The 26,164-nt window shown below is 46.8% G+C and overlaps 1 protein-coding gene across 2 annotated transcripts in view; it reads left to right on the top strand.

Annotated features, from left to right (window-relative positions):
* The window catches only part of RFT1 (RFT1 homolog), a 36,241-nt gene extending 13,401 nt beyond the window's left edge, over positions 1–22,840 (top strand). The window contains exons 7-13 of one of the 2 annotated variants that reach the window (XM_032322157.1): positions 5,272–5,350; positions 9,026–9,076; positions 10,342–10,472; positions 11,636–11,780; positions 16,182–16,287; positions 21,815–22,064; positions 22,372–22,840. In XM_032322157.1, coding sequence (XP_032178048.1) covers positions 5,272–5,350; positions 9,026–9,076; positions 10,342–10,472; positions 11,636–11,780; positions 16,182–16,287; positions 21,815–22,064; positions 22,372–22,539 — 930 coding nt within the window. In that variant the 3' untranslated portion in view covers positions 22,540–22,840. The remainder of the gene's footprint in view (positions 1–5,271; positions 5,351–9,025; positions 9,077–10,341; positions 10,473–11,635; positions 11,781–16,181; positions 16,288–21,814; positions 22,065–22,371) is intronic. The other variant, XM_032322166.1, reaches the window with a different exon arrangement.
* Positions 22,841–26,164: the final 3,324 nt, after the last annotated feature.

Raw genomic sequence — 26,164 nt, 5'->3', positions numbered from 1 at the left:
CTGTGAATGGGGCTGACCCACTTTCCCTTTTTCCCATGCTTGTTTGCCGGCTCGGTGCACGTAGCTGAGGTAAGGCTTCAGCCGGACTTCTCCCTTATTCCTGTTTTGTGATTACTTAAGAAAGTAGGAAAGTATTTGAGGCATATATCTCAGAGCTTCTGGAATCCTGTTATACAGCTTTTCAAGAAAGACCAGATATTACGTAATAAAGAAAGATATGTTCTCATTTGTTAGATAAGAGTTCTCCGTTCTGATCAAACAGATCTCACCTTTAACCTAAATTACCGTGGCAGTTTTGGGATACCACAGTGCCTCCTCTGTGGGCTTAGAGGGTATGGACTCGGGATCACTTTTGTCTGGTGCTGCTGCAACCTGCCCACAGAGCAAGCCTGCGTGTTCAGGAAAGTTCCCCTCCTGAGTTCTCCCCAGTGTTCATCTGTATCAGGCCTGGCCAGCTTTTCATACTGTGCTGGTCCCTGTGCCCAGCAGTATTTTGGAAAGGAGCATTTAGTCCATTAATATAGGTAAGGGGATAGTGGGTAGTGAAAAGAGCCTTAGTGTATATTTAACCCGGTGGTGGGCTCACAGCTCCAAGATGCGGTTTCCTTGTCTGTCAAGTGGGGATACTAAGAGTACCTCTCTTCTAAGGTGCTTGTGTGAGTAGGATGAAATGGGGCATGGCTGACACAAGTGGGTGTCCATAAGTGACAGCTGATACATCACCCCTGTGCTGCTGCTGCTCTAGCAGGGATAGGTCCACCAGCATAGCCTAGCAAGGCAGTGTCTGATGGCATTGGGCTGGGAACTCAGTGGTTTAATCTGGCATTCTGTCCTGCAAGTTTCCAGGCTCCAACTGCTGGTACAGAAGCCTTGACTGTGAGAAGGGATGTGTATCTGTCTTAGACAGTGGCACCGTCCCTGCTGATAGATAGAACACAGCCCCATGCTTTGTTGGGGGATACAGACATGTAGGAAGGTGATTACTAGGCCTCGGGGAGTTTCTTGTGCATTTGGGGGGCAGTGAGTGCAGATATAAAGCCTATAGGACTCTCTCCAGACCTCAGGGTCCTTATTTTTAAGGTGAAGTTATTGGGTCTACACAACCCATGAGGCCCCTTTGAAGACTTAAGGAATTGTGAAGGTATTTGAACTTGCACAGAGCTGTTTACAGTAGCTACCATTGACTGCACGGTTACCATGTGCCTGATGCTATGCTGAGCACTTGACATGGACTTGTGTGTTGAGCCATCCTGGTAACCCTGTGAGGTACTGTCTCCATTTTGCCAGTGAGAAAACTGAGATTCAGAAGAGTCAAGTGACAAAACCAACATCACCCACCTGACTTAGGACCCACTTCTCTCTAACTTGTGTCTGTGGACTAGCCTTAGTCTGTGGTTCAATCTCTCTGCTGTGCAGTCTTCCAAAAGAAATTGGCTTATTGCCCAAAGTAGTTATTTGTAGACTTAACGATTAGGAAGTTCGAGGTAGAACAATCCATGATTCAAGTTTATTTTTTGTAAAAGAGGAAGGAAGTGAATTGAATCTGAATGCATTGGATGACTTTCCCACCAGCGGTGTGCCCACTTTCACTCTTGGGAGCAGCTTTGTGCCGTGGGGGCTCCCTCAGACAGCTCCTCGAGCAGTTACACCCAAACCGCTTTGACCAAATGGGGAGATTTGTTTCTGTACTTGTAGAATTCCATCTTCTGTAGAGACTTACTTAGCCTTAACATAAATAAGTGATACCTCGAATTAATGGCTGCCTTTTCTATCTTTTATATTTTTTGACACTTCTGAGTGATTTCGTAGGAGAGATCTGCTAATATTTAAGTAAAGCCGAGGAATTTAACACAGCGAGCATGTATTAAGCAGTACTCTGTGGTAAGCACTGTTCCAGGTGTCCCAAGTGGGGGCCCCGCCCTCAGAGCTTGCCTTGTGGAGGGGAGATAAGGTGTGGACTCAACTAACCCCTGCCAGTGTGTGTGTGTGGAGTGTTAACAAAATAGAAGCATAGAAAAAGGATCTGAATTCCCTGGGGAACGTTGAGGAAGGCCTCCTGGAAGAAGCTGCTTTTGAGCTGGGCCTCGACACGTGGCCAGGCAGAGGTGAATGCAAACGTGTGGTGGTGATGCGTGTGTGTGGCTGGAGGAGAAAGGACATTTGCTTGGGGCCGTTACATGCCCATCGCTGTGTTGGCATTGGGATTGCGGGGATGACTATGGAACTTAGGTTGGCTGGACAGTGGGGGTGAGGCGAGGAAACAAAAGTTGGAAGGAGGTTCTGGCCTGCTGGGCTAGGGCCAGTGGTGGTGGCCTTGGTGCCCTGGAGTGTGGGCTTGATTCTAGGGCAGCAGAGCCTGATGAAAGGTTTGGGAACAGTGCTGTGATCCAGTTGCCTATGTTGAGGCGCTTACCATCTGCTTCACATTTATCGAGGGTCTCGTTTCTCTCATTCAGTCCTTAGACCAGCTCTAGGAGATGACTCCTTATCCCATTTTGTGGGTGGGAAAATGGAGGCCTAGCAAAATTAAGTGTCTTGCCCTTAGCTTTCGCACTCAGAAGTTGGGAGCTGCACCTTGAGCCTCAGTGTCTGAGCTCTACTCCAAAGGCCAGACCCTCCCAGGAGAAGGATGGGCTAGAAAAAAGTTTGGAGATGAAAGAACTCACAAGGAGGCAGTGGCAGTTGTCGAAACAAGAGTGATGAGGACAGTGGGTGGACATGGGAGTATGGACACAGCTGGGGCAGAGTCAATGGCCCCAGAGCAAGAGGGAGGTGAAGGGGTCCTGTGTGGGATGTGGAGGTGATACAGGGTAGGACACAGGACAATAGCTGTAGACCCCCGGCTGACTCTTGTCAGTGGAGGCACATGGCTACTGGACCATCCTGAGGCTGAAGAGTTTGGGAAGGGGAACACTGACTCACTCCATCCTGGGTCCCCAAGTTCTGACTGCAGACCTTCCCCCTAGGGCACTGCCCATCACCTTTTGCCATCCATGCCTCAGTTTCTCTACTAGTACAGTGAGGCAGTGGAATGGCTTGTTGATGAGAGGATCCCAGAGAAATGCGCAACCATGAAGACCAGCTAAGCAGTAACAACCTAGCTCTTGTGAAATAGGCTTCTTTTGACCTCCCAAATGACAAATCCGTTCTAAAGAAAATGGTAAAAGCCCAAAGAATATGCTACTTCTTTCCTACTACTTAGCAGACACCTCGGAGAAGCAGACAATCTCTGATCAGACTTCTTGCCTCTATGCCCTGAGCGAGCATTTTGGAGATAAGCACTTAGTGTGACCATTCCTTCTAAACTGTGGGCCCATTTAAATTGAATCCATTAGGAGAATGGAATGCTCCCGTATGAGCTTTCAGGTCAGACACACTGTCAAGTGTGTCTTGACACACTTGGTAAACCTTTTTAGAGAGCACCATCAATCACGTTCCCAAACCCATTCACAGCCTCTGCCAAGTGGGCGCCACAGGAACCCCATGGCCAGCTGTAACTGTACATTTTCTTGGAAGAGAGCACAGGCACTGCTGCACAGATCCTCCCCAGGGGACCACCTCGTGTTGGGGTGTAGAGTGCGACAGAGATAGAGGGAAGGTGCTGTCCTCCACTACCCTGGAGCAAAGGGCCGGATGGGTGCTCGGGATGATGCGGTTCACAGTGCCCCCTAGTGGTGGTAAATACTCTGGCGCTCTTTGTTCTGGGGAAAGGAGATGCCTAATTTTCTCCTACAGCAAGAGGGGACATTTACCCCTGGGCTAGAGCTCCGGGTGGCATCTGCTCCAGGTCCAATGATGCTCTGAGGGCAGCATGGTTTGGGAGGATTCAGGCCTGTCTTCACAGTGTCTGGAAGAAAGGCTCAGAAATCAAGGGGTGAAGAGATTTGAAGACGGAAAATGAACCTTGTTTTCAAGGGATTCTCTGGACTTACTCTGTCCTAAATGGTAGCCTCCAGCCACGTGTGGCTATAGAGCATTTGGGATTGGGATGGGCTGTATGTGCAATGCAAGCTCTGGATTTCAAAGACTTAGTATGGAAAAAACGTGAAATGCTTTTAATACTTATTTGTGTGTTGAAATGCTGGTGTTTGGGTTAAATAAATATACTAAAATAATCTTACTAAAAAATTAAAATAATCTTACTTTTTTTTTTTTTACTGTTCACTGTGACTGCTAGAAAATTTTTAATTCTATGGGTAGCAGACAACAGTGCTCTATTCAGCGGGGTTTAGGCTGAGGTAAGGGGACCATGTGACTAGGACAGGTTCTACATCTACCCTTCGGCCAACTTCCATAGCTGTAACTGATCTCTTAGAGAGGTAAAATGGGCTTGGCCTTTGTGACTCAGCCCTTTCCTCCCAAAGAACCCCCTGAAATTCTACCTTTCAAAGTCATCACTTTGAGTTAATAAGAATTTTTCAAAATGCAGGTGCTCTGAGATTAAAAACCCAACACCTAGATTAAACATTCTGAGATCCAAGGATGCCTCCGTGAGAGAGGAGGGGCCTTCAGAGGGGACTGCGGGAGATAGACAGAAGTCTCGTTTGGCTGGGTGCCTTATTTCTCTGTTTTGTGGTCAGCAAGCTGCCTTTGAGATGGCCTCTCTCTTACAGGTTGACCTCTGCCCTTCCTGAGTGTTTGCTTTCTTCTTACCTTCCTTGTCCTTAGGAAGTGGACAATTTGGGAAGAGCCATATCAAAGCTCTGGGCTTGTTTTTTCTTTTCTTCTGTCATACCAGTTCTGAGCAGTTTGGCTGACCTAGGAAGCCTGGTTTCCTTTTGAAACACACAAACAAAGCTCATATACTTTGTGTAAAGGGACCCTGAGTGGCTAAATATAGCATTAAATTAACTATAGCATTAAATGTAGTGGGGTGTATGGAGCAGAATTTGTTCTGCACCATGGCATGCTTCAGACATTTTTAAAGGCAAGAAATGACTCTGAGTGTGTGTTAGATACATGCTGGCTTACCGTCTGGGCAGCAAGGGGACAGCTCAGTTCCTTAGGGGTCTCAGATAATGACTCTTGGGCAGGATCCTTACATGGGCGCTGTTTCTACCTAGAGACTTTGTCTTTGTGTTAAGCAATGGAAACCCTTTGCTAGGGTTCATTGGTTCCCTTCTGTGTGCTTAGTATTAAATGAAAAATGAGTGGGAACTCTCCAAGTTGGGATTTAGGGAACAAGATGAGTTTGCCTCCTGTGGAGGCTTCTTGTACTCGTAGACTTAGAGTGTCTGGGAGCTTTTTGTTTTGTTTTGTTTTCTCTCCTAGGCTTTTGTAAATTGGAATGAGGCTAAATTGACTTGGAGTTTTTTCAAACAGTCTTTCTTGAAGCAGATTTTGACAGAAGGTAAGTAAAAGTCACTCTAAGCAGTCAGGACACCATAGTATAAGGGAGGGGATTCCACAAAACTGCAAATTACCTAGACCCAGACTTCTACTTTCTAGAGCCCCTGTGGGCAGAGGAATCTCAGAAATGGAAGCTTTTGAAATAGGGAGAGGGAAACTAACATTGATTTAGTTTGATAGTGAGGGACAGTGCTGTTCTATAACTTCTATGGGGTCCTACAGTAATGAGGAACAACTCACCTCTTCTTTCTTTTTTAAGATTTTAATTATTTATTTGAGAGAGAGAAAGTGAGAGAGAGCATGAGAGGGGAAAAGGTCAGAGGGAGAAGCAGAATCCTTGCGGAGCTGGGAGCCCGATGCGGGACTCGATCCCGAGACTGGGATCATGACCTGAGCGGGAGGCAGTTGCTTAACCTACTGAGCCACCCAGGTGCCCTGAACAACTTACTTTGAATCCAGTTCTAATTCTCAAACGTTGTTTTATCATTTGAAGAAGTGTATTATGAAGTATTATATCAATTAGAGAAAATTTGGAAAATAAAGAAAATTATCCATAATTTCATTATCCTATTCTTTTTATACATTTCTTTTTTTTTTAAGATTTTATTTTATTTATTTGACAGAGAAGGATCATAAGTAGGCAGTGAGGCAGGCAGAGAGAGGGGGGAAGCAGGCTCCCCGCCAAGCAGAGAGGCCAATGTGGGGCTCGATCCCAGGACCCTGAGATCATGACCTGAGCCAAAGGCAGAGGCTTAACCCACTGAGCCAACCAGGCGCCCCTACATTTCTTTTCTTGAACATCACTTTTAAGAACAGGATTCCCTCATTTATTTTCTTAAATAAGATTTACCTGTGTGGTGGTTTGGCCAGACTTCCAATATCTTAAGGCTTTCCAGTTTAACAGTGACAGAGCTCTCCACATGGAGGGCTGACATGGAGCTGAAAGTTCATCTAGTTTTTCTACATATGTGTATTGGTTTATTTGCGCCCAGCTTTAATTCAAAAACGAGATTTGAAGCATCTAGAAGTGCGTAAAGGTAGTGGTTTCTCTCTATATAAACTTCATATGTTTATGTCCAATATCTATTACCAAATATATTTTTAAACCTTTGCAAAAATTATTATTATTATTTTTTTTTTTTTTAAAGAGAGCAAAGGGGAGACCACATGTGCATGAGCTGCAGGACAGGGAAAGAGAATCTTAAGCAGGCTCCTCCCTGAGCACAGAGCCAGATGCAGGGCTCATTCTCATGTCCCTGAGAACAGGAGCTGAGCCAAAATCAAGGGTCAGTCCTTTAATTGATTGAGCCACCCAGGCGCCCCTCAATCATTATCTTTTTATTATAAAAATAGTATAACTTCATTATAAAAATTTTGGAAACTAGAAAAAAGTTCCCTACAATTCTAGTATTCTAATACAACCGTCATTTTTATTACCTTACTATTTCCTTTTCTCCCCTCTCTATCTTTACTTTTCATTAATTATGCTTCCAAAGGGAAGGAACTCCCCTAAGCCTCACTTGCCCCATCTGTGAATTAAGAGATAGGACCAGGAGGGGTCTGAGGGCTCTTAAGCCTTGAGAGTGCTTAGTTCTAGCCTGAGCCTGTAACATTGCCATTTCAAAGTGGAACTTTGGGGGAAACCAGGACCCCTGGGGGAAATAAGGGTCACAAGCCTTTGGAGAACTGAGTGAAGGTGCCTTAATTATATGTTTCTTAGGAGCAGGATCTGCCATTTACCACTGTCTCCCCAGTACCCTGCTGGAACTGGCACACAGTTGGTGTTCAACAAGTATCTTTTGATAAAGGTGTCTGTATACAGTGAAATTGTATGTTGTGATAGTTTATATTGTTAGAACAGGAAAATCAGTAGAGGGAATTTGGAAAGGGCATTTGCTTTATGCACTTCCTTTTCCTTCCAAAGTTTTAGGAGCAGTTTAAATGAGTTGAGAGTGGACCCAGTCCAAGTGATGTCCCGAAATTGACTGTCTGGACCATAGTAGCTAGACGCAGCAGGTGTCAGTGAGCCAGGTCTCAATGTGGTGCCCATAGCTCACTCGCCCCGCGGCTGGACCTCTCCGGCCTGACTGGCAGAGGGCTGTTAGGAACCATCTCCATCTCCATCACTGTAAAATAAGGAAATGACTGGACAAGAACCCTCCCCCCCACCCCCAAATTCTTCTTATGTAAAAACTACAATGCTAAAAAAAAAGTTGAAATCGTTCATTGTAATAGCAAAAATATAGATGCTTTTACCTTCTGCCCCCACATTTCCTGAACACTGTGTGCCAGGTGCTGAGAGTACACAGATGAATGAATTATAGGCCACAGCCTCAAGGAGCTCATACTCTCACTCAAGACTGAAGATTTTTGTGTGGTTAGTTATGAACCAGGGCTGTGAGGTCTGTACTTGGAAATATTAGTGTCTTTCAAGTGCCATTGCATTTCCTGGAGCTCTGCTAGGAAACCAGGGACAGAGAAATGAGGGAGATGTGTTTCCTGCCTCCAGGGAGCTTACAGAGTGTGGGAAGAGAGGCCAGTTTTACCAGAGCACAGGGAGGTCCCTACAAAGAAGCCAGTCTAGATAGCCAGCAGTGCTAAGAACAGAGGCTGGGAGCAGGAGGGGCTCCAGACCCGGAGGGGCTAAAACCTGATCAGGTAAAGCAGAGGATGACAATGTAATGCCGGGAGGTGAGGATGAGTTTGCTGAAGAAAGACCAAAAAGATAGTCTGGGGTCAACTTATAAAAGGCCTCAAATGCAGAGTTAAGGAGCCTGGACTTTTTGTAAACACCAAAGAGCAATTTAAAGGTATGGAAGCAGGGGTTGCCTTAAGATCTGTATTGCTGAAACTGGGACTGTTAGCAGTGAGGATGGATCAGGGCAGTGCAGAGATGTGGACAGGAGCGAGTACTGTACTGTGAGCCATGCCCGAGAGGACCTGCAGAGGCCCTGCCACTGCTGTAGTGCTAGGAGAGTACAGGGAGGCTGGGACTGAAGGGAGACTTCAGAGAAGATCCTCACTTCTTCTGGTCTCTGAAGATTGCTTTCCTTTTTGAGCAGGTTGCAAGGAGGTGAGAATTTGCCCGTTAGGGCTATGGTCACTCCAGAGCTCCGTCTCCACAGTGGGTTGTGTTTTCCACTAACAGATAATAAAATTTGTGGAAGGTGGGGGAGGGGCTCTGGACTGGTGTCTTCACCTTGAAGGCATTAGCCTGTCTTATATTTGAATCATGAGCTTGGGCTCCAAAGCCTTTCCAGTCTCCATAGAGCTTTCTCCACCCAGGGAGGCAACTTGACACATTTGTGCGTATGATCATGGACCTTTCATTTCACAGAACATACACTTAAAATTTGGAACAATCATTTTCATTATTAACATTTTTGTAATTCCCCCTTCCCCGCTTTTTAAGTTATTAGACTGGTTTTATTGACTTTGTTTCGTTTTTAATTTAACTGGTTTGGATATTTGCTGTCAGTAAATGCCCCACCACTTTCCCAGTTGTTACTATTTTGAAATTATTTGAAATCAACATTAGGACAAGGAAGATATCTTTAATTGATTATATAATTTTTCTCCTTTGAGAGTATCTGCCAGCTGGAGAGTTGCTAGACAATAAGAAAAAAGAAAATTACGTCCTCTTAAAATGCTAATTATTTTACTTCTCTGTTTGTAGGCGAGCGATACGTAATGACATTTTTGAACGTGTTAAATTTTGGCGATCAGGGTAAGATGAAAATTCTGTAGTGAATACCATTAGTAGATACTTTCTAGTATTTTTTCCAGCAGTTTGACACATTTAATGAAAAATAAGCCTGATGATGATAAAAGATGGAGACCGTAATAAAATGATGCCTGAAGATTGAAAATTGCAGGTATCTGCAGATATCTACAGTGTACTGACTACCCGCGCTCGTGTGACTCGTGTGGCAGGTCCTCTTTAGAGGTCCCCTGGTTTCTGCAGAGCTCTGGTGCCCATTGCAGGGTTGGGGTGCTAAGAGAAAAGGGAGCTTCAGAACAGGGAGTTTGTACAGCTAGATAGGTCTTGATATTTTCTTCTTATTTATTTATTAAGGATTTTATGTATTTATTTTAAAGATTTTATTTATTTATTTGAGAGAGAGACAGTGAGAGAGAGCACAAGCAAGGAGAACGTCAGAGGGAGAAGCAGACTCCCCACGGAGCTGGGAGCCTGATGCGGGACTCGATGCTGGGACTCCAGGATCCTGACCTGAGCCAAAGGCAGTCGTCCAACCAACTGAGCCACCCAGGCGTCCCTTATGTATTTATTTTAGAGAGACATAAGCAGAGGGGAGGCAGAGGGAAAGGGAGAGAGAGAGCAAATCCTCAAGCAGACTCACATCTGAGTGTGGGGCTTGATCCCAGGACTCTCAGATCATGACCTGAGCTGAAGTCCCGACACTTAACCGACTGAACCACCCAGGCGCCCCTCTTCATATTTATTTTTAACTGTAATGCTAAAGTAGAGGAAAGAAACATTTTCAAAAATCAACTTTGTATTAATGATTTTTTAAAAGATTTAGTTATTTCTTAGAGAGAGTGAGGGGAGGGGCAGAAGGAGAGAATCCTCAAGCTGACTCCCTGCTGAGTGCAGAGCCTGATGCAGGGCTGGGTCCCTGGACCCTGAGATCGTGACCTGAGCCAAAACCAAGAGTTGGACGCCCAACTGACTGAGCCACCCAGGTGCCCAGCATTAATGCTTTTTATAAAGAGGTGCCGGTGATGGGAATGTTCGGTATTTGACTGTATCAGTGTCAGTACCCTAGCGGTGATATTGGCCAGTACTATCACAAGATGTTACTGTTCCGGAAACTGGGTAATGGATGTGTTATGTTTTCGAACTTCATGTGAATCTATAATTATCTCAAACAGTTTAATTTAAAAAATTAAGTCAGAAAAAATGTTAATGGTGCTGTGAAATTCAAATAGAAAAACCAGAAGGATTGTTGTTTCTTCCTTTTTGTCTTCTAGGTGTATATGACATAGTGAATAATCTTGGCTCTCTAGTGGCCAGGTTAATTTTCCAGCCAATAGAGGAGAGTTTTTACATATTCTTTGCTAAGGTGCTGGAGAGAGGAAAGGATGCCACACTTCAGAAGCAGGTAGTCTTGGTTCTAATGTCACTGTCTCTCAGGTGAATTCTCCAGTTGCGGGATAAGCAGACTGAAATGTAGAGCAGTCAGTTTCCCTCTGTTTGAAATTTCCTTCTAGGTTCTCATTCTTCTTTCTGAATGGAATGATGGCAGGACTCTGAGCTCACTTCTTTCACAGCCTCCTCCCTTTGCCCTGGCTGGCCCTTTCCTTCTTACCCTTACTCCTTCTCTGTGACCTCATTCTTGATCCAGAACTTTCTGCAGCCGTCCCCAGTGTGGCACAGACCCCCCCCCCCTTCCATGGTCTGGGCTTAGCTGGAAGATTGAGATTGCCTCCTCCATCCTCAGATTCTCAAGATCCAAACATGAGCTGAAGGATGCCAGGGCTGGAGCAAGGCTCGCATACAGCGTGGGGAAGAGAGGACCTGCTCATTTCATTTCCCTCTCCACACCAGTTGGTTAAGCTTCGTAAAGACTATGAAGTGCCCAGACTGCACTCTGACCGTGAGAACCTACCTACTCTGATTGGCAAATGCAGAAGAGATTTTAATCCAGGCGTATCTGATTGTAGAAACTTCCCTTTTCTGAAACCGTTGAAAATGTCTGACTTATCTGAGAATTAAAAGGAAGCTAAGCTGGCCTCTTACATGTCTTAGAAGACACTTTGCAAAATACAATTTATGCACAATATCTGGAAACAAACTAATCTGGTTCTCGGTTGATTTAGGAGTATTTTCGTCAGCATACTTCGACAAGAGCATCAGGATTTGGAAACGTTTGTCAGGAGAAGCACTCTGACGAAGCAAGCCAGCTAGCAACCTAAAATTTAAGAATTTTTAAATTCTTTTTAAGAATTAAAATTTTTTTCTCTCTATTTAAGAATAAATATCAGAGAGGAAAGTGAATGTTTCCTAAGCGACCTTTGAAAACGTATCCCCAATGAGCTAAAAACCACCCCTCTCCCACACTACCTAAGGAGGAACAGATTGGCTTTTCCCCTTCATTTCCTTCGTGCTAATTGACATGAAAACACACACAGGCTGCAGAGAAGCAGGGATGCCTCTCAGCAGTTGAAAGAGTGATCTGTGAGACAGCAGAGAGAGAAGGGCAAGTGTAAAGTTTTTCTTTAGCTCATGATTCATCCAACTTCCTTCCCTCTCCCCTGGCCCCAGGAGGACGTTGCTGTGGCCGCCACGGTTTTGGAGTCGCTGCTCAAGCTGGCCCTGCTGACCGGCCTGACCATCACCATTTTTGGCTTTGCCTATTCTCAGCTGGCTTTGGATATCTATGGAGGGGCCATGCTTAGCTCTGGATCAGGTATGCACAAGAGTTTTGCCAGATTTGTTCTTTTGTGTGAACAGAAAAGAGTCTTACAAAATTCAAAAACTTGGGTGCATACAGGTTGGTGTCTGTCGGTGTCTGTGCATGGGCCTCTGAGACCATTGCTCTCACATGAGGTCAGAAACAGCTCAGTGCCGTCTGGGGCTTTAGCACTGTCTGTTTGGGCCGTCAGTCCCCCAACCTCGCTTGGAGAAGTCATTATGAATCCTTGGCTTTCCTCCCAGGCCTAAAATGTGTTTTGCTGGGTACCTCCCTGCACACCCTCTGGAGTGAGGGAAGAAGGCAGAAAGCAGGCTCTAATGAGTCTCCGCTTGATATTAAACATGTCTGAAGGTAGCAAATGCCGCATAAATCACCCAGCCTGATGCATGAGCCTCTGAAGGGTAACTCAGAGCCATTTGCAGAGAATCAAATTGATCTCAGCAAGCAAAATGGGATATTTAATCCAGTGACTCTTGGTTTTTGAAGGACAAAAGTATGAATGTATCTAACTTAGAAGCTCCTGGCACCCTTGCCACTGAGCCTCTCATGGCACTTGCTAGGCCCTGGGGACTTCACCAGTTTCAAATGTGCTGGGCCATAGGCTGGCAGTCCGTTTGCAGTCCATTTCATCTTGGGTTCAGCAAAAATGCTTTCAGTTCCTCATGTCACTAGACAAGAACTCTGAAGACTTCTTTCTGCTGTTCTATCTCAACATAAAGGGCTTTTTCAAATGTCGTTTTACAAGTTCGCTGACATGTTTCGGTCTCCGCCATAATGGGCCCAGACTTTGGTAGTAGGGGATGAAGGGCCGAGTTTCTACCCAAGAGCAAAGGTCATTCAGTTTGTAGAAACACCTGTCATGAAACCATGATGTGGTTGCAGCTGCCTGGGGCTCGTGCTGTGAGACCTGCGTTTCCATCAGGCAGGCAGGGAGGCTCGTCAGGAAGCCATCAATAAGTCGTGTGCAGACACTGGGCACTCAACCGTTTTTGCAGCAGCACAGCCCCTCCAGAAAGGTGATCCCCGGGGAACAGCCTTGATTGTCACACAGTCACAGGACATGGTCATGAGGAGAAGGCTGTCCCATCAGCACAGTGTTCATCTGGTGGCGTACTTAGTCTTAGAAGGTCTAGAAGCAGACTGCTGTGACTGTGTGGGCCTTTGGTGCGAGTGAGAGGCTGGTGCCAGTTTTCAGCATTGGTAGAAAGAGTTATCGGTTAAAAGGGTCAGTGGTAGTTGCTTTTTAAGGTAGTAAACTCGGCCCTTCATCCCCTACTACCAAAGTCTGGGCCCATTATGGCGGAGACCGAAACATGTCTGTTTCTAATGGCTTATGTCAGAGCCATTAATAATTTTAGACTCAACACAACGAGCACTGAGTAATGTATAGAGTTGTTGAATCACTGTATTGTACACCTGAAACTAATACAGCCCTATAAGAAGAAGAAGAATTTTAGACTCAAAAAGATATTCTCTTGGTATCATCTTCTGAAAGAGGAAAGTCTTAAGAATGATCTGGTTTCTCAGTCTCTGGAAAGAATGTGCTGTCTGGTGAGCCAGGACCACTGTCATCTCTGGCCCAGGGCTCCATCATTGTCACTGTCCCAACAGGGTCTTCTAGCATCTGTCTCCTTATTGTAGCTGCCTCACACTTTGACCAAACTTCGGGCTCTCTGTAACCCACAGTGGCTCCTGGTAGTCCATCCCCTCTGGGCCCCTGCTGGCTTCCTTCCCTCGTCTCCACGCCACCCTGCACCTCCTTGCCCTGTTCCCAACTCCTCAGACTAGTGCTGTGGATCCAAACATCTTTCCTGTGCTGGAAAAGATGAACGCTGGTGCTCTCCCCTGCTAGTCTTCATTCACCTAAATACTCCACACAGCTTGGGGCACCTTGCGGGCTCAATCAGTGAAGCCTCTGACTCTTGATTTTGGCTCAAGTCATGATCTCGGGGTGGTGGGATTGAGCCCTGTGTGGGACTCTGCACTCAGCATTGGGTCTTCTTGAGATTCTTTCCCTCTCCCTCTTCCTTCCCCTGCCTCATGTGCTCGCTCTTTCTCTAAATAAATAAATAGAATCTTAAAAAAAAAAAAAAAAAAAAACTTCACAAAACTTGACTGTCTCTAGCCTGAGTTTAATGAGAAAAGAATGGCAACTTTCTGTGGCTCAACCGAATCACCTGAGTTGTTTTTTTTTTTGTTTTTTTTGTTTTTTTTTAAGATTTTATATATTTATTTGGTAGAGAGATAGAGAACACTAGTGAGCAGAGAGGCAGGGAGAGGGAGAGAGAGAAGCAGGCTCTCCGCTGAGCAGGGAGCCTGATGCGGGGCTCAATCCCAGGACTCTGGAATCATGACCCAAGCTAAAGGCAGCCGCTTAACCAACTGAGCCACCCAGGTGCCCCCACCTAAGTTTTGAAAGTGAAACTTGCAACACTGCTGTCTTCAGTTGTCCCAGTTGCCTATCAGTCTTTGTCCTCACCTGGGAAGTGGACTACCTATGACCAGAACTGGCCTCTTTGAGCCCCTATCCCCTGTGCTGTCATCTCCCTATGTGGGACCTGGACACTGCATCAGTGGGGGCCAACATCCTGGTTAAGATCTGCAACCTTTCCTTTACCCAAGAAAGTTCTTTCAGGACTCTTTCCAGTCAACTGCCCATTCTCCATCTCAGAGGCAACCACTCTTCTGATTTCTATCACCATAGAATAGTACTGCTTTTATAATTTTTTTCACTTGAGCGAGAGAGAGAGAGCCTGAGCAGGGGGAGGGGCAGAGGGAGAAGCAGACTCCATGCTCTGCGCAGAGCCCGTCATGGGGCTTGATCCCATGACCCCAAGATCATAACCTGAGCCAAAACCAAGAGTCAGATGCTTAACCAACTGAGCCACCCAGGCACCCCAGATTAGTATTGCTTTTAAAAGGGACTTCCTTGTCCCAGATCCTTGTCCCAATGAAATCATACACCATGGACACTTTGGTGTTTGGCTTCTTTCTCTCAAGATATATTTGCATGGATCCATATATTTGCATGGATCAGTACTTTTTTCCTCTTGGATTACTTCTCTGAAAGGTATTTCTTTATATGGATACCCATAGTTTATTTATTCTTTCTCTTGTTGATGGTCAGTTGGGACTATTATAGGTAAAGCTTCTATGGACATTTTTGTACAAGTGCTTATGTGAACATGTACATTTATTTTTGTTGGTTGTATATTTAGGAGTGGGATTGCTGGGTCATAGGTTGTTTTGTTAGAAGTTACTTGGCTGCCTCTTGGTAATGGCCCTCCCAAAAGAGAGGACCCATTCCGTTTTATTTTTTTAAAAAGATTTTATTTATTTATTTACAGGCAGAGATCACAAGTAGGCAGAGAGGCAGGCAGAGAGAGAGAGGGGGAAGCAGACTCCCTGCTGAGCAGAGAGCCTGATGCGGGGCTCGATCCCAGCACCCTGAGATCATGACCCAAGCCAAAGGCAGAGGCTTTAACCCACTGAGCCACCCAGGCACCCCGACCCATTCCATTTTTAAGGCTCCCAGTCTTTTGTTAGCAGATTTTTTCATCAGCTATAGGTCTGCATCACCATGTTTTAGAAGAAAATGTCATGGTTATTCTGATTCTCTCTGCAGATTTGTAGGTGTGTTCTGTCTCTAGTGTTTTGCTGCTCCCAAGTCCTGGGCTTCTCCCCATGGTCTTGTCTTCAGGGCCCCTTTAGCCAAGTTCTCTTGCTATGCGGGGCCCTTGAGTGCTCAAACCACCAGACCTCTTCATGCTAGTTTAAGAAGCAAGAAGATTTGCTTCCTGGGCAGATAACATTTTGTTAAGCGAGACATTTGTAGATCTATTCCCTTTTTTTTTTTTTTTTTAAGATTTTATTTATTTATTTGAGAGAGAACGCATACAGCAGGGGAGGGAGAGAGACAAGCTGCTTCCATGCTGAGCAGGGATCCCAGTATGGGACTCAGTCCCAGGACCCCAAGACCATGACCTGAGCAGAAACCAAGAGTCAGACACTAAGCTGACTGAGCCACCCAGGCCCCCCTGGAGGTTTATTCTTAATTGCCCTTTCATTGTTTTTTTTTTAATTATTATTTTTATTAACATGTATTATTTGCCCCAGGGGTACAGGTCTGTGAATCATCAGGCTTACACATTTCACAGTACACTCCATATCACATACCCTCCCCTATAATTGCCCCTTCTTTTTCAACTGTTTATTTTAATCAGTGCCATGGAGTACTAGAAGTCCTTCCAGGATTAAGACCACAGGCTCAAGTGTGTGTCTGCCTATTGATGACACCAGCCGGGCTCCTGACCCAGTTCTGGTACATGCAGACCTCCTGTCTGGGCTCTAGAGTCTAGAGAGATTCTAGAGTCTCAGTGGGTTGTTTCCTTATAGGTCCTATTTTGCTGCGTTCCTACTGTCTCTATGTCCTCCTGCTTGCCATCAACGGAGTGACCGAGTGTTTCACATTTGCTGCCATGAGCAAAGAGGAGGTCGACAGGTAGGTACCCAGAAAGACCTGCCTTTAATCACGGCCTTGGGCCAAACTGAAGTAACTTGCCTGTCTTCTTTCCTTTCATCCTGAACATGCGTTCCCAGAAAGCCTTGTAGAGGTAGCGCTCCCCGCTGGTGTGGCACCGTTGCTGGGTGGCCAGTGCTGGCTCGGGAGCCAAGCGGCGAGTTCTCCCCACGCAGGACTGGGGTGGCAGCTGCCCTTCACCTCCCTTCGGAGGAGGGAGAAACTTGGGCCCTGAAGGGCTGTGTTAGCCTAGGTTTGCAGCGACAGGCGCAAGACAAGCTCCCCTCTTCTGCCTCCATGCCCAGCGCCCCAGTGGGTTATCATGGAGCTTCTTCAAGATATAGCATCCTACCCCCGAGACTCTCCTAGGGCCTGGAGAAGCTTAGGCGTCTGTGTCATCTCTCCTCTGAGAAAGGCCCAAGTGCACATACACATTTTGCCACCATTTTTTCCTGTCCGTTGACTCCATATCAGGACCTCTGCCCTGGTACGTCAGACAGCGGTGCCTGACACTGCTTGTGTGCCTGTCACGATCCCCTGTGGAGCTTGTTAGACGTGCGGATCCCTGTCCGCCCTTCCTCCACCCCATCTCCTAGCCACCTGCAGACCAGCAGCCCCCTCAGGGATTCTGCGGGAACTGGCTAAGAGCTTCCGACCCACACCCAGGGTGTGTCCCAAACGCCAAAAGCGGCATGGAGGCGCCGCCGCTGGCAGATGAGGTTGAGGAAGATAGAATTGACAGAGGAAAAGGAGAGGAACAGAAGGCAAAGACAGCAGAGGGGTGGCTAGAGAGAATCGGGCACGTGGTCCTTGTTATCCCTTTGCCCACTGACGCCAGGGTCTCCTGGGGGCTTTCGTGCTGTCTCTGTAAGGCCTTGAGTGCCTAGACCAACTGTACTAGCACTGAAGGGCTTGGGCCAAGGAACCTCATCACAGCCCCAGGAGATTTCCGATGATAGGGAGTTAGAAACCTCGGGCCCAGACCAGCTTATCAGTAAAACCACTCGGAGCCCTGTGACTCTCTACAGAGGCCGGTGGGCATGACTGAGTGGAGCTTTCACAAAGCAGTAATGCCCCAGGTACGTGCAGGACGCACATCTGGATTTTACTTCCGTTTTATTTCATTTTTCAGACTGCCATGTCGTGACTCATTCCCTGAGTCAGTTGATTTCCCTGCCCACTTTTAGCTCCCAGCCCATAGTTTTCAAATATTTGTCCAGATAGGGTTTTTACATCAGAGAGTTAAATACATAGCTGGCAAACTACTTCGAGGCCATCCTCCCACCCCTTATTTTTTTCATGGATGAAAAGGCCGATTTAAGTTTGATTTTGAGATAATGTGTTTTTATTTAAAAGGTGTTTCAAACAGGAGATAATTTTTAGATACAATGTGAAATATACTAAAGGAGGCGCTGAGCCCTGGTGGAAAGAGCTCTGGACTAGGAATCCACCTCTTCGAAGGGAATTTTGTGGTAATAATTTCAGTGTTAGTGTGGAGGGGGAGAGTCAGCATTAAGCCTGCTTAAAATGTTAAAAATGGATCTTACAATCAAACCACGAGGGAATAAAGACCAGTGGCTAGTTGCTTTCTTTCCTCTTACATAGCATTGAACCAAAAGAAACAACTTTTTAAGTTAGTTGTAATAGGATTTTGATGATACATAAACATCTGGAAAATTATTTTCATGATATGAGTAGTTAACATAGAGAAAAGACAGACCCAGTGCACCTTCTAATGTACTTTTCATCTGCAGTAACGCACTTCCCCAAAGAGTTAAATGTGACTTTAAACATGGTCTTCCTATGTGTATTAACCACAGTAGCCTAGGTCCTGTCTGGGCCCCTGGCCCAGCCCCCAGCTGTGGTCTGAGCACATGGCACCTGGGCTCATCACATACCCCAGCATTTTTTCATCTCTGTGAATTTAACCAGACTACCAAACTACCAGACTACCAAACTCTAGTAAGGATTTTTGTGGTGGGATTGGGTGGCTTCATTAAAGGCCATCATTGATTTACATTTCAGATTCTGAATTGAAAAAAAAAAATACCATATTGATCAAATCATGGGCTTTTACTTAACTTCAGGTCAATCCATGTTTTTCTAAATAAAAATAGGGCATTTGATTGGATGTGAAATATTAGAACATCCTTTGAATTCCAAGTTGCTTTTTTGTTAATAACTACATAATATATATCGAATATGACTGACGGGTTTTTCAACCCGCCCCATTGAAGAATTTTGTTCTGTTTTGTTAAGGGTGTCTCAGTTTCTTTTGTTCATTTGACAAGTGCTTTTTGAGCCTCTACTCTATCAGGCCTCATTTTAAGTCCCAGGAACATAGCAGTAAAAAGACAGACGAGATCCCTGCTCTCCTGGAGCTGATGTCGGAGAGGCAGACAGCAAATAAGTAAATAAATAAGGAAATACTGCACCATATGGATAACTAACACTAGGTTATGCAGTGAGAGTGGGGCTCTTTTAGTTTGGGAGGCCCCTCTGGGAAGATGGCAGTTGGGCTGAGGCTGGATGACCAAGCAGAGTCTGCCAGGCACAGAGGTCAGCGATGCAAAAGCCCAAGACTGTCTGATTTGCTGGCCTGTGAATGCCCACCTTGGAACTGGACCCCGTAATTCAAGAAGTGAAGGGTGAGCGCGATCTTCTCACTTTGGCGGTAAGAGACTGGCGCCATCCCTTCCGTGGCTGCCGAGGCTACGCTGATGGATGGCGGGTCTTGATGTGTTCAGCCAGCACCCACTGGGGGGCGCTTTGGTTGCTGCCATGGTCAACATCCTTGACCCGCCGTCTCTTAATAAGCCTGATTTTAATCCCAGTATCTTCTTGGGGCCATGGAAAAACTAAGCATTGACTGTTTTATAAGTAAATAATAACTGACTATTTATGTTAACTGAACCTTAAAAAATAGTCATTATTGTCACTAATTTTGCATTGATTTTAAAAGTGGCTTTTTTTTTTAGTTTAATAAGCATTTATTCCTTTAGGTAAACAGTCTATACACACAAAATATATATGGTTTAGGATCTCTTTCTGAGTGGAAAGGAATTTAGGTCTCAAGAAATTTTGAGCCCAAGTTTTCTGGAAATCATTTAACTGAAAAAAATACAAAAACTGGTTCAAGGAAACCAGCAATTAGATTTTGAAATCAAACTGCGGGTTGGGTCAGCAAACTTAGAATTGGGGAAGTTCCTCTTTTGTGTTTCCCATACTCAAATTCACCCTGGGAAACAGAAACCTGTCTACTGAAGATAAGATAGAAACACAGTGTGGTGCTATGCTTGACATCAAGATGGGTGCCGTTGATGGGCCAGCAAGTTTATGGTGGAATGGTAAGCAACAATGAGAAAAGTGACTGTAGACAACACCTAAGGTTAGATCTGAAACTATAAACTGGTATTGACACCAACTACATTATTTTTCTCAGTAGCCTGTAGGAATGGATAAGGTGAGTTCACCCAAGATGACTTAAGACTTGGAATGAGCAATGGTGTACTTTTAAGTAAAGCCAACCATATTTTTTCCCCAAGGTGGCTTGTGGGTTCATAATGATCACAGATACCACAGATAAAGCATTTAAAATTCTGATCAAAGCCAACTTTAATTTTTCATCTTCACACTTAAAAGGTTATCTGATAGCCATCAATTTCTCAATCCTAATATTGGTTGCTAGCTTACAAATCTCGAGGTAAATTCATCTGTTTTACCTCGTGTTCAATTTCCATCAGTTTTAATATACACCAGTATAAATATCATTACTGACTATTTTGTATGAAATTCAGTGTTCTACAGATCCCATGGAGTTGTGGGATAGAACAGGAACCTTTGCCTTTTATGTGAACTTCAGTGGTACTGTGGAGATCAAAGCAATTTTGTTTACCCTTATTTTCATTTGTAAGAGAACCCTCTTGCAACAGGTTTATTCAATTTAAAAAAGTGGTATTTTAATTGCATCTTTACATTTCTTTTTTTCCTGAAGTGGATTATGCTTTTAAGGCTCTAGATTTGTGAGTTCTGGAAAGTTCCACAGCTGCAGAGCCCTATTCTAGTAAAAAACAGTGGACCCCATTATCAGCTCTTCCCCAATGGCCACACCAAAGAAGCCACACTGTTGAATTAGCATAAATTAACTACTGATTTCATTCATTATTGACATTTTACTTGGAGCTGGGTGAGGATGACTTTGAAAGTTTGTGCATCTATAGTCCCCACTCCAAGGATTTGAGATGGTTTCTGGGGGGGAAGAAAGACCATACATCTCTGTTCTTTTTTGAAAAAGAGGTCAGATAACTAACCCGTTTGGGATGGCCCCCACCCTCAGTGGCTTGTTATGAAGTTGGCCCTTCTCATCATTGATCAGTAGTTAGGGAAAAACACACCTCCCCTGTTGGGGGATAGTGTGTGTGTGTGTGTGTGTGGTGGTAGTAGTAGTAGTAGTAGTAATAGTAGTAGTAGTAGTAGTATCACCCCCTCTGATAAAGTATATCTCCATAGCACCTTGGGCTTGGTCAGCCCAAGATCTAGTACCTGGGCATTCAGCAGACACAGTGGCTTTCTTACCACCCCCTCATGTGCGGAACCTGAGTGGCCTCCCTAACCTAGCAGACAGGGCTGGGGGACCTAACAGTTTGCTTCCCTCAACAACTGTGTACTTAGAATTGCCTGCTGCTCACTGAGCAGAAACCAGATGCTGGAAAATTTTGTGCATGGCTATACCACAAGCCTTTTGGAAGACTACAGCAGCTGTTTCGTCTTTGCTGTAACTCGGTTTCCCTTGGTGAGGACTGAAGGTAACTAAGCTAACTAAGTGGAAGGGTAGCATAATCTATCCAGTGAGGAATCCAGAGAGCTCTGGACACAGAAAAGATGTGTAAGAGTCTGAAGGTCACTGTCATGGTTCCGGCCTTACTCCCTGTGTGCATGTCATTTTGAAGGTGGGTTACTTACTTTAAGTGAGTGCTACAGGCCAAGGTTACAGGGTTTCTCCATTTCCCCAAGGGAAATGGTGTGCATTTCCCTAAGTTGAGGGACCAGAGTCAGGTCACTCCTTAGGCAAATTGCCCAGCCTCCCTGTGCCTGGTTTCCTTGTCTCTGAAATGCAGCCAGATCTCACAGGGCAAGGGTCACGTGTGTTCACTCATCAGCATGGGCCTGTGCTCCTGACGGGCTGTCACGGAGTTGGCGTTCACGTATAATTATTATCCGTGTCATATTCTTGTGCCTCACATTCAATACTTGGGCTGAACAGGATTTTTATGTGTTTGGATCACAAAATGTCACTTAAACTAATCAGTGATCCTTAAAAACCATAATACCTTGAGTTGTTCATTTCCTCACTCTTCTCCATACAGTGTTCACAGCTAAGAAAACCAGCTGGGTTACTGCTGCTCAGAGGTGCTCTCTGGGATTCCATGGTCACGGCCGCTCGTTTTAGAGCAGGCTTGTTCGGGACAAGGTACCCACTCCCCCGCTTTGCCGCTCTCCCTCTCCGCAGGTACAATTTCACAATGCTGGCCCTCTCGTCTTCATTCCTGGGGTTATCCTACCTCCTGACCCGATGGTGCGGCAGCGTGGGCTTCATCTTGGCCAACTGCTTTAACATGGGCATTCGCATCACACAGAGCCTTTGGTTCATCCACCGCTACTATGGAAGGAGCCCCCATAGGCCTCTGGCGGGCCTGTACCTGTCACCCGCCCTCCTCGGGGCATTCGCCCTCAGCGGTGGGATTACCAGTGTTTCTGAGGTGAGAGCCCCTGCAGGTCCTCCACCCCATACTTTTGCAGTCTTCCCCTTGTTCCCTGGCTCTGCTCTTCCTGGACCAGCTGGGCAAGTAGCTGCCTCCTCTTCCCCCTTCCCCAAGCCTGAAGACAGCATATCTTGATAGATGTGGCCAAACTGAGTCACCGGTGGGAACAGAGTTAGCCCCTCGGTATGCAGCCGTCACACCTTTTATCTGACTCCAGCCTGGAGCGGCTGGGCCTCTGCTCCCCCGGCTTGCCCACGATGTCCGGTTGGAGGGCCCGAGTGGTGATGGTGGTATCTCTCCGCAGGTGTTCCTCTGCTGTGAGCAGGGCTGGCCAGCCAGGCTGGCACACATTGCTGTGGGGGCCTTCTGTCTGGGAGTGACGCTTGGGACGGCGTTCCTCACAGAGACCAAGCTGATAAACTTCGTGAGGACTCAGTTCGGTGGGTCCAGACTGGCCGACAAAACCTCGTGACCTCAGAGGCATGGACACCTGTGGCGCCTGGACCAGCTGTGGGGCGGTTTTGTGGGCAGAACGCATTAGCCGTGCAGGAGAGCCCTGCTGAGGGGTCTGCAGTGGGGGAGGACTGACCGAAGTGGGGGAGGACCGACCCCGGTGGGCGAGACGTCGGAGAGAAGCGCCGGCTTGCATGCCATCCGTTTGAAGCCTCAAGCAGGAAGGAGGAGTTCCAGTTCTAAGAAGTTCTAAGGAGTTCCAGTTCTGGTCTAAGAAGACCAGAGACTCTTTAAAAATAGATACATTATTTTTGTCACCATTTTGTTGTCATCAACATTTTTCTTTTTGGTTAATGTATTCCTTTTGAGCGTAATTGACCTAAGGAGCTCCGTAAGGCAACAAACTGTATCTTGGATATGATAGTTAACAATAATCTGGGCCAGAAAGAGAGAGGTAGCCATTTTACATGTCACAGGAACATGCCACTGTAAAAGCAGGAAGTAGACCTGATGTTGTGCACCGAATGAGACCAGAGGTGGCCCAGGAGTTGTGGCTTCCCCCATGCAAACCCTGTGGTCTGGCTTTTTAGAGAGGGAATGACATTTCTCAATGAGAAATCCAGGAAATGAACACAAAGTTTTTCAGGTTGCTTTTTCCAGAGTTAGCTAGGGAGAGTCTCTCACCTCATCGTCATTGCGCGTGCCCTTGACCGCGTGCCTTCCCAGAGCTGGTGCAGGTTGGCGCCAGACCCCCGGCCTGCCACCTGACAGAGAAGGCTCTGAAGGAAGCAGAGATCTGGTGTGAGCTACCTCGGCCCCTGAAGGAAACACTGCTTATGTGGGGATTGCACGGATGGCAGCCAACGGTGAAGTGGTGTATGATTTCCCCTCAAACAAATTGGGGTAAGTGCTATATGGCAAGCCCTTCCCACTGACCCATTGCTTCCTGCACTGGTCAGTAGACCTGAATGCCAGCTTCAGGACCAGTGTGGCAAGCCTGGGGGCCTGGTGCTCCAGCCAGCAGTGTGAGCCCAGGCTGAGGCCCACCTCCCTGCATCCCGCATCGTGCACCTAGCAGGCAACGTTGTTGGGCAGTGTTCTGAGGTGACAAGGCATCTTTCTTCTTTCGATAAGGTATTCCTTTTGGGTGTGATTCACCTTTGCAGCTACGTGCACAGACAGTGGGATGATAACAGTAGTCATCTGGGCTTGATGTCCCAAACTTGCTGTTTACACCCAGAGAGCAGGGCACCTTGCATCAGAGGGAGGTTTGGCTAGAATGCACATATTTAAATCCACTGGCCAGGAGCCAGAGCTGAAGGGCCAAGGATCAAGACCCATCAGCACACTGAGACTAGCACCCAGGCACTTGGGCATTTTATATATTCAAAGGGAGAATGCTTCCCGCTAGTTGGAAAAATAGCTACACGTAAGGTATCCTGACCAGTTAGAGACCCTCCAGAAGCATGGCCGTGGTTATGGTCTTATGAGGCTCGGTCAGGCTGCCTCAGAAGAACCGATTGTCCCATGGTGGGGAGCCCAAGGGTGGGTGGGGGCGGCACACACTGAGGCAGACCTCCTCCCTCTCATGTAGTTTTGTCTCTTGATGCACGGAAGTGAACCTTAGCCCTCACAAGTTTCTTCCCTGCCACCCTGGAGACCCACTCCCTCCCCCAGAACCCTGTTGCCCACCCCATGCCCACTCCACCCCAGACCCCAAGCGAGGCCCTGCAACTACCTGCCTCAGAAGTGCTGGTGGTGAGTCAGAAATGTAGGTTCCCAGGACCCATTCCAGACCTTTGCAACCATTGTCTCTGGGGGCAGGGCTCTGGGATCAGCTTTTTTAGCGAACCAAGGTTGGCACAACCCATCGCCCTCACCTGCATCAGGGCCTGAGACCTGTTGTCCACAATGTCCGTCCTCTGCTCCAGGAAGAGTCTCTGTTGCCTGGACACTGCCAGCCCCCCAGTCAGGAGCAAGCCCAGTCAGGTTTCTGCTCTGCTCTGCTCTGCTCTCCGGCGTGGAGAGAGGCTGTGCCTGACAGTGCCTTGCCTTGCCTCGTCCAAAGCTGTCCCACCGGCGCTTCTGTTCGCATGGGGCCGCTGCAGGCAGGAGCAGCTCCTCTTGAAAGATGGCCAGCCGGGCCGGCAGACTGGGGCTCCTTCCCACATCCTACTTCCCTGTTTATAGGAAAAGCCCCATGGGAAGCGGGTGTTTACTTACCACTAGCACCTGCCCCCTGGGCTGTCTGCCCAGAGGTAGCCGGCCCTCTGCACTTCACCGACCTCTGCCGCCACCCCCTGACCGCCTCCAGGAAGTGCAGTTGGGCCTGAGCTCTGCCTCTGGAGCTTTCCCTTGCTGACTTCCCTGAAGCCACTCGGGTGCCCCAGGGAGCTTGCATACACGTGTGCTGAGCTGCCTTGCTTTCCCCAAAGGGCTTCTGGGGGGATTCACACGTTTGGCTTTAAGTACCACTTAAGATATCATGAGGCTCCTTCTCCATGGAAACAAGTTTGTAAAGCACATCCTTTTATGAAACGAAGAAGCTTTGATGGTGGAAATAGCGGCATTCCTTCTGTGCTGCTCTGGCTGTGCCTTCGAACTGGTAACTTCAGATTGGGCCTCTTGGGTCGCTCTGTAAGGGGCTGCTGCTGCCTTGCCAGTTCCTGCTCGTTCCTGGCTCGGAGGTGCTGTGTGCTCTGTCCCACTCCCGGCCACCCGCCAGCCTGATGCCAGCAGGGCACGCCCTCCTGCCTGCCTCCTTTCATCATGAGTTTGTGTTGCCAGTTTCATGTCAGTCTCCTGATTTTCAAACAAATCCATTATTTTTGCATCTCTTCCTTTCAAAGAAGAAAAAAAATTCCAAAAGGAAGGTAGGCCAATGGCTTGAGTACGTGAACCATCTTTATTCCTTATGGTAACTTTTCTCCCCACACGGATGCTGTGCCTGGGCTGTGGGTCCTGACTCACAGGGGGACCGTTGCCTGGCCTCTGTGAGGGAGCCTTCTGTGTCCGGGGCAGAAAGACCTGGCAGCGCGCCCCTGCTCTTCCCTTCCCGCCCTGAGCGCTGTTTCTCTTTGCTTAACTGTGCACTCCTCTCTCCTGTCTTCTCTGTCTGGCCTGGACCTCATCTTGGTCTTTTTTTTTTTTTTTTTAATTAAGCAGCCATTCCTTGACATGTGAGTTCATATATCGGGTCAGTAGGGCAAGTGTGTGTATTTTAGTGTGATTTGGGGGAGCCCACAGTACCTTTATCAGGTGCTGGACCGTGTATTTACTTCGGACATTGGACTTGTGAGCTGATCAGATGCTATTGTTTTCTTCTGCCCTGCTTGCTGTGCCTGGATGAGGGAGCTTTTAATGTCAGTATTTCATTTGCTAATTAACTTTCAAAGGTAGGGGGGAAAGATGCTTTTTTGGAAGAGTTTGAGGGGAAGGAAGGACTTCTGTTGATTTGCACCATCTCTTTGCCTCGTTACCATTGCATTATCAGTCTTGCTATTTTTTTTTAAATTTTATTTATTTATTTGACAGACAGAGATCACAGGCAGGCAGAGAGAGAGGAAGGGAAGCAGGCTCCCTGCTGAGCAGAGAGCCCGACACGGGGCTCGATCCCAAGACCCTGGGATCATGACCTGAGCCGA

Source organism: Mustela erminea, chromosome 1 (genome assembly GCF_009829155.1).
Source record: "Mustela erminea isolate mMusErm1 chromosome 1, mMusErm1.Pri, whole genome shotgun sequence".
In the NCBI taxonomy this organism is placed as follows: Eukaryota; Metazoa; Chordata; class Mammalia; order Carnivora; family Mustelidae; genus Mustela; species Mustela erminea.
The sequence above is the reverse complement of the archived record's forward strand: the minus strand, read 5'-3'. Positions and strand labels throughout refer to the sequence as shown.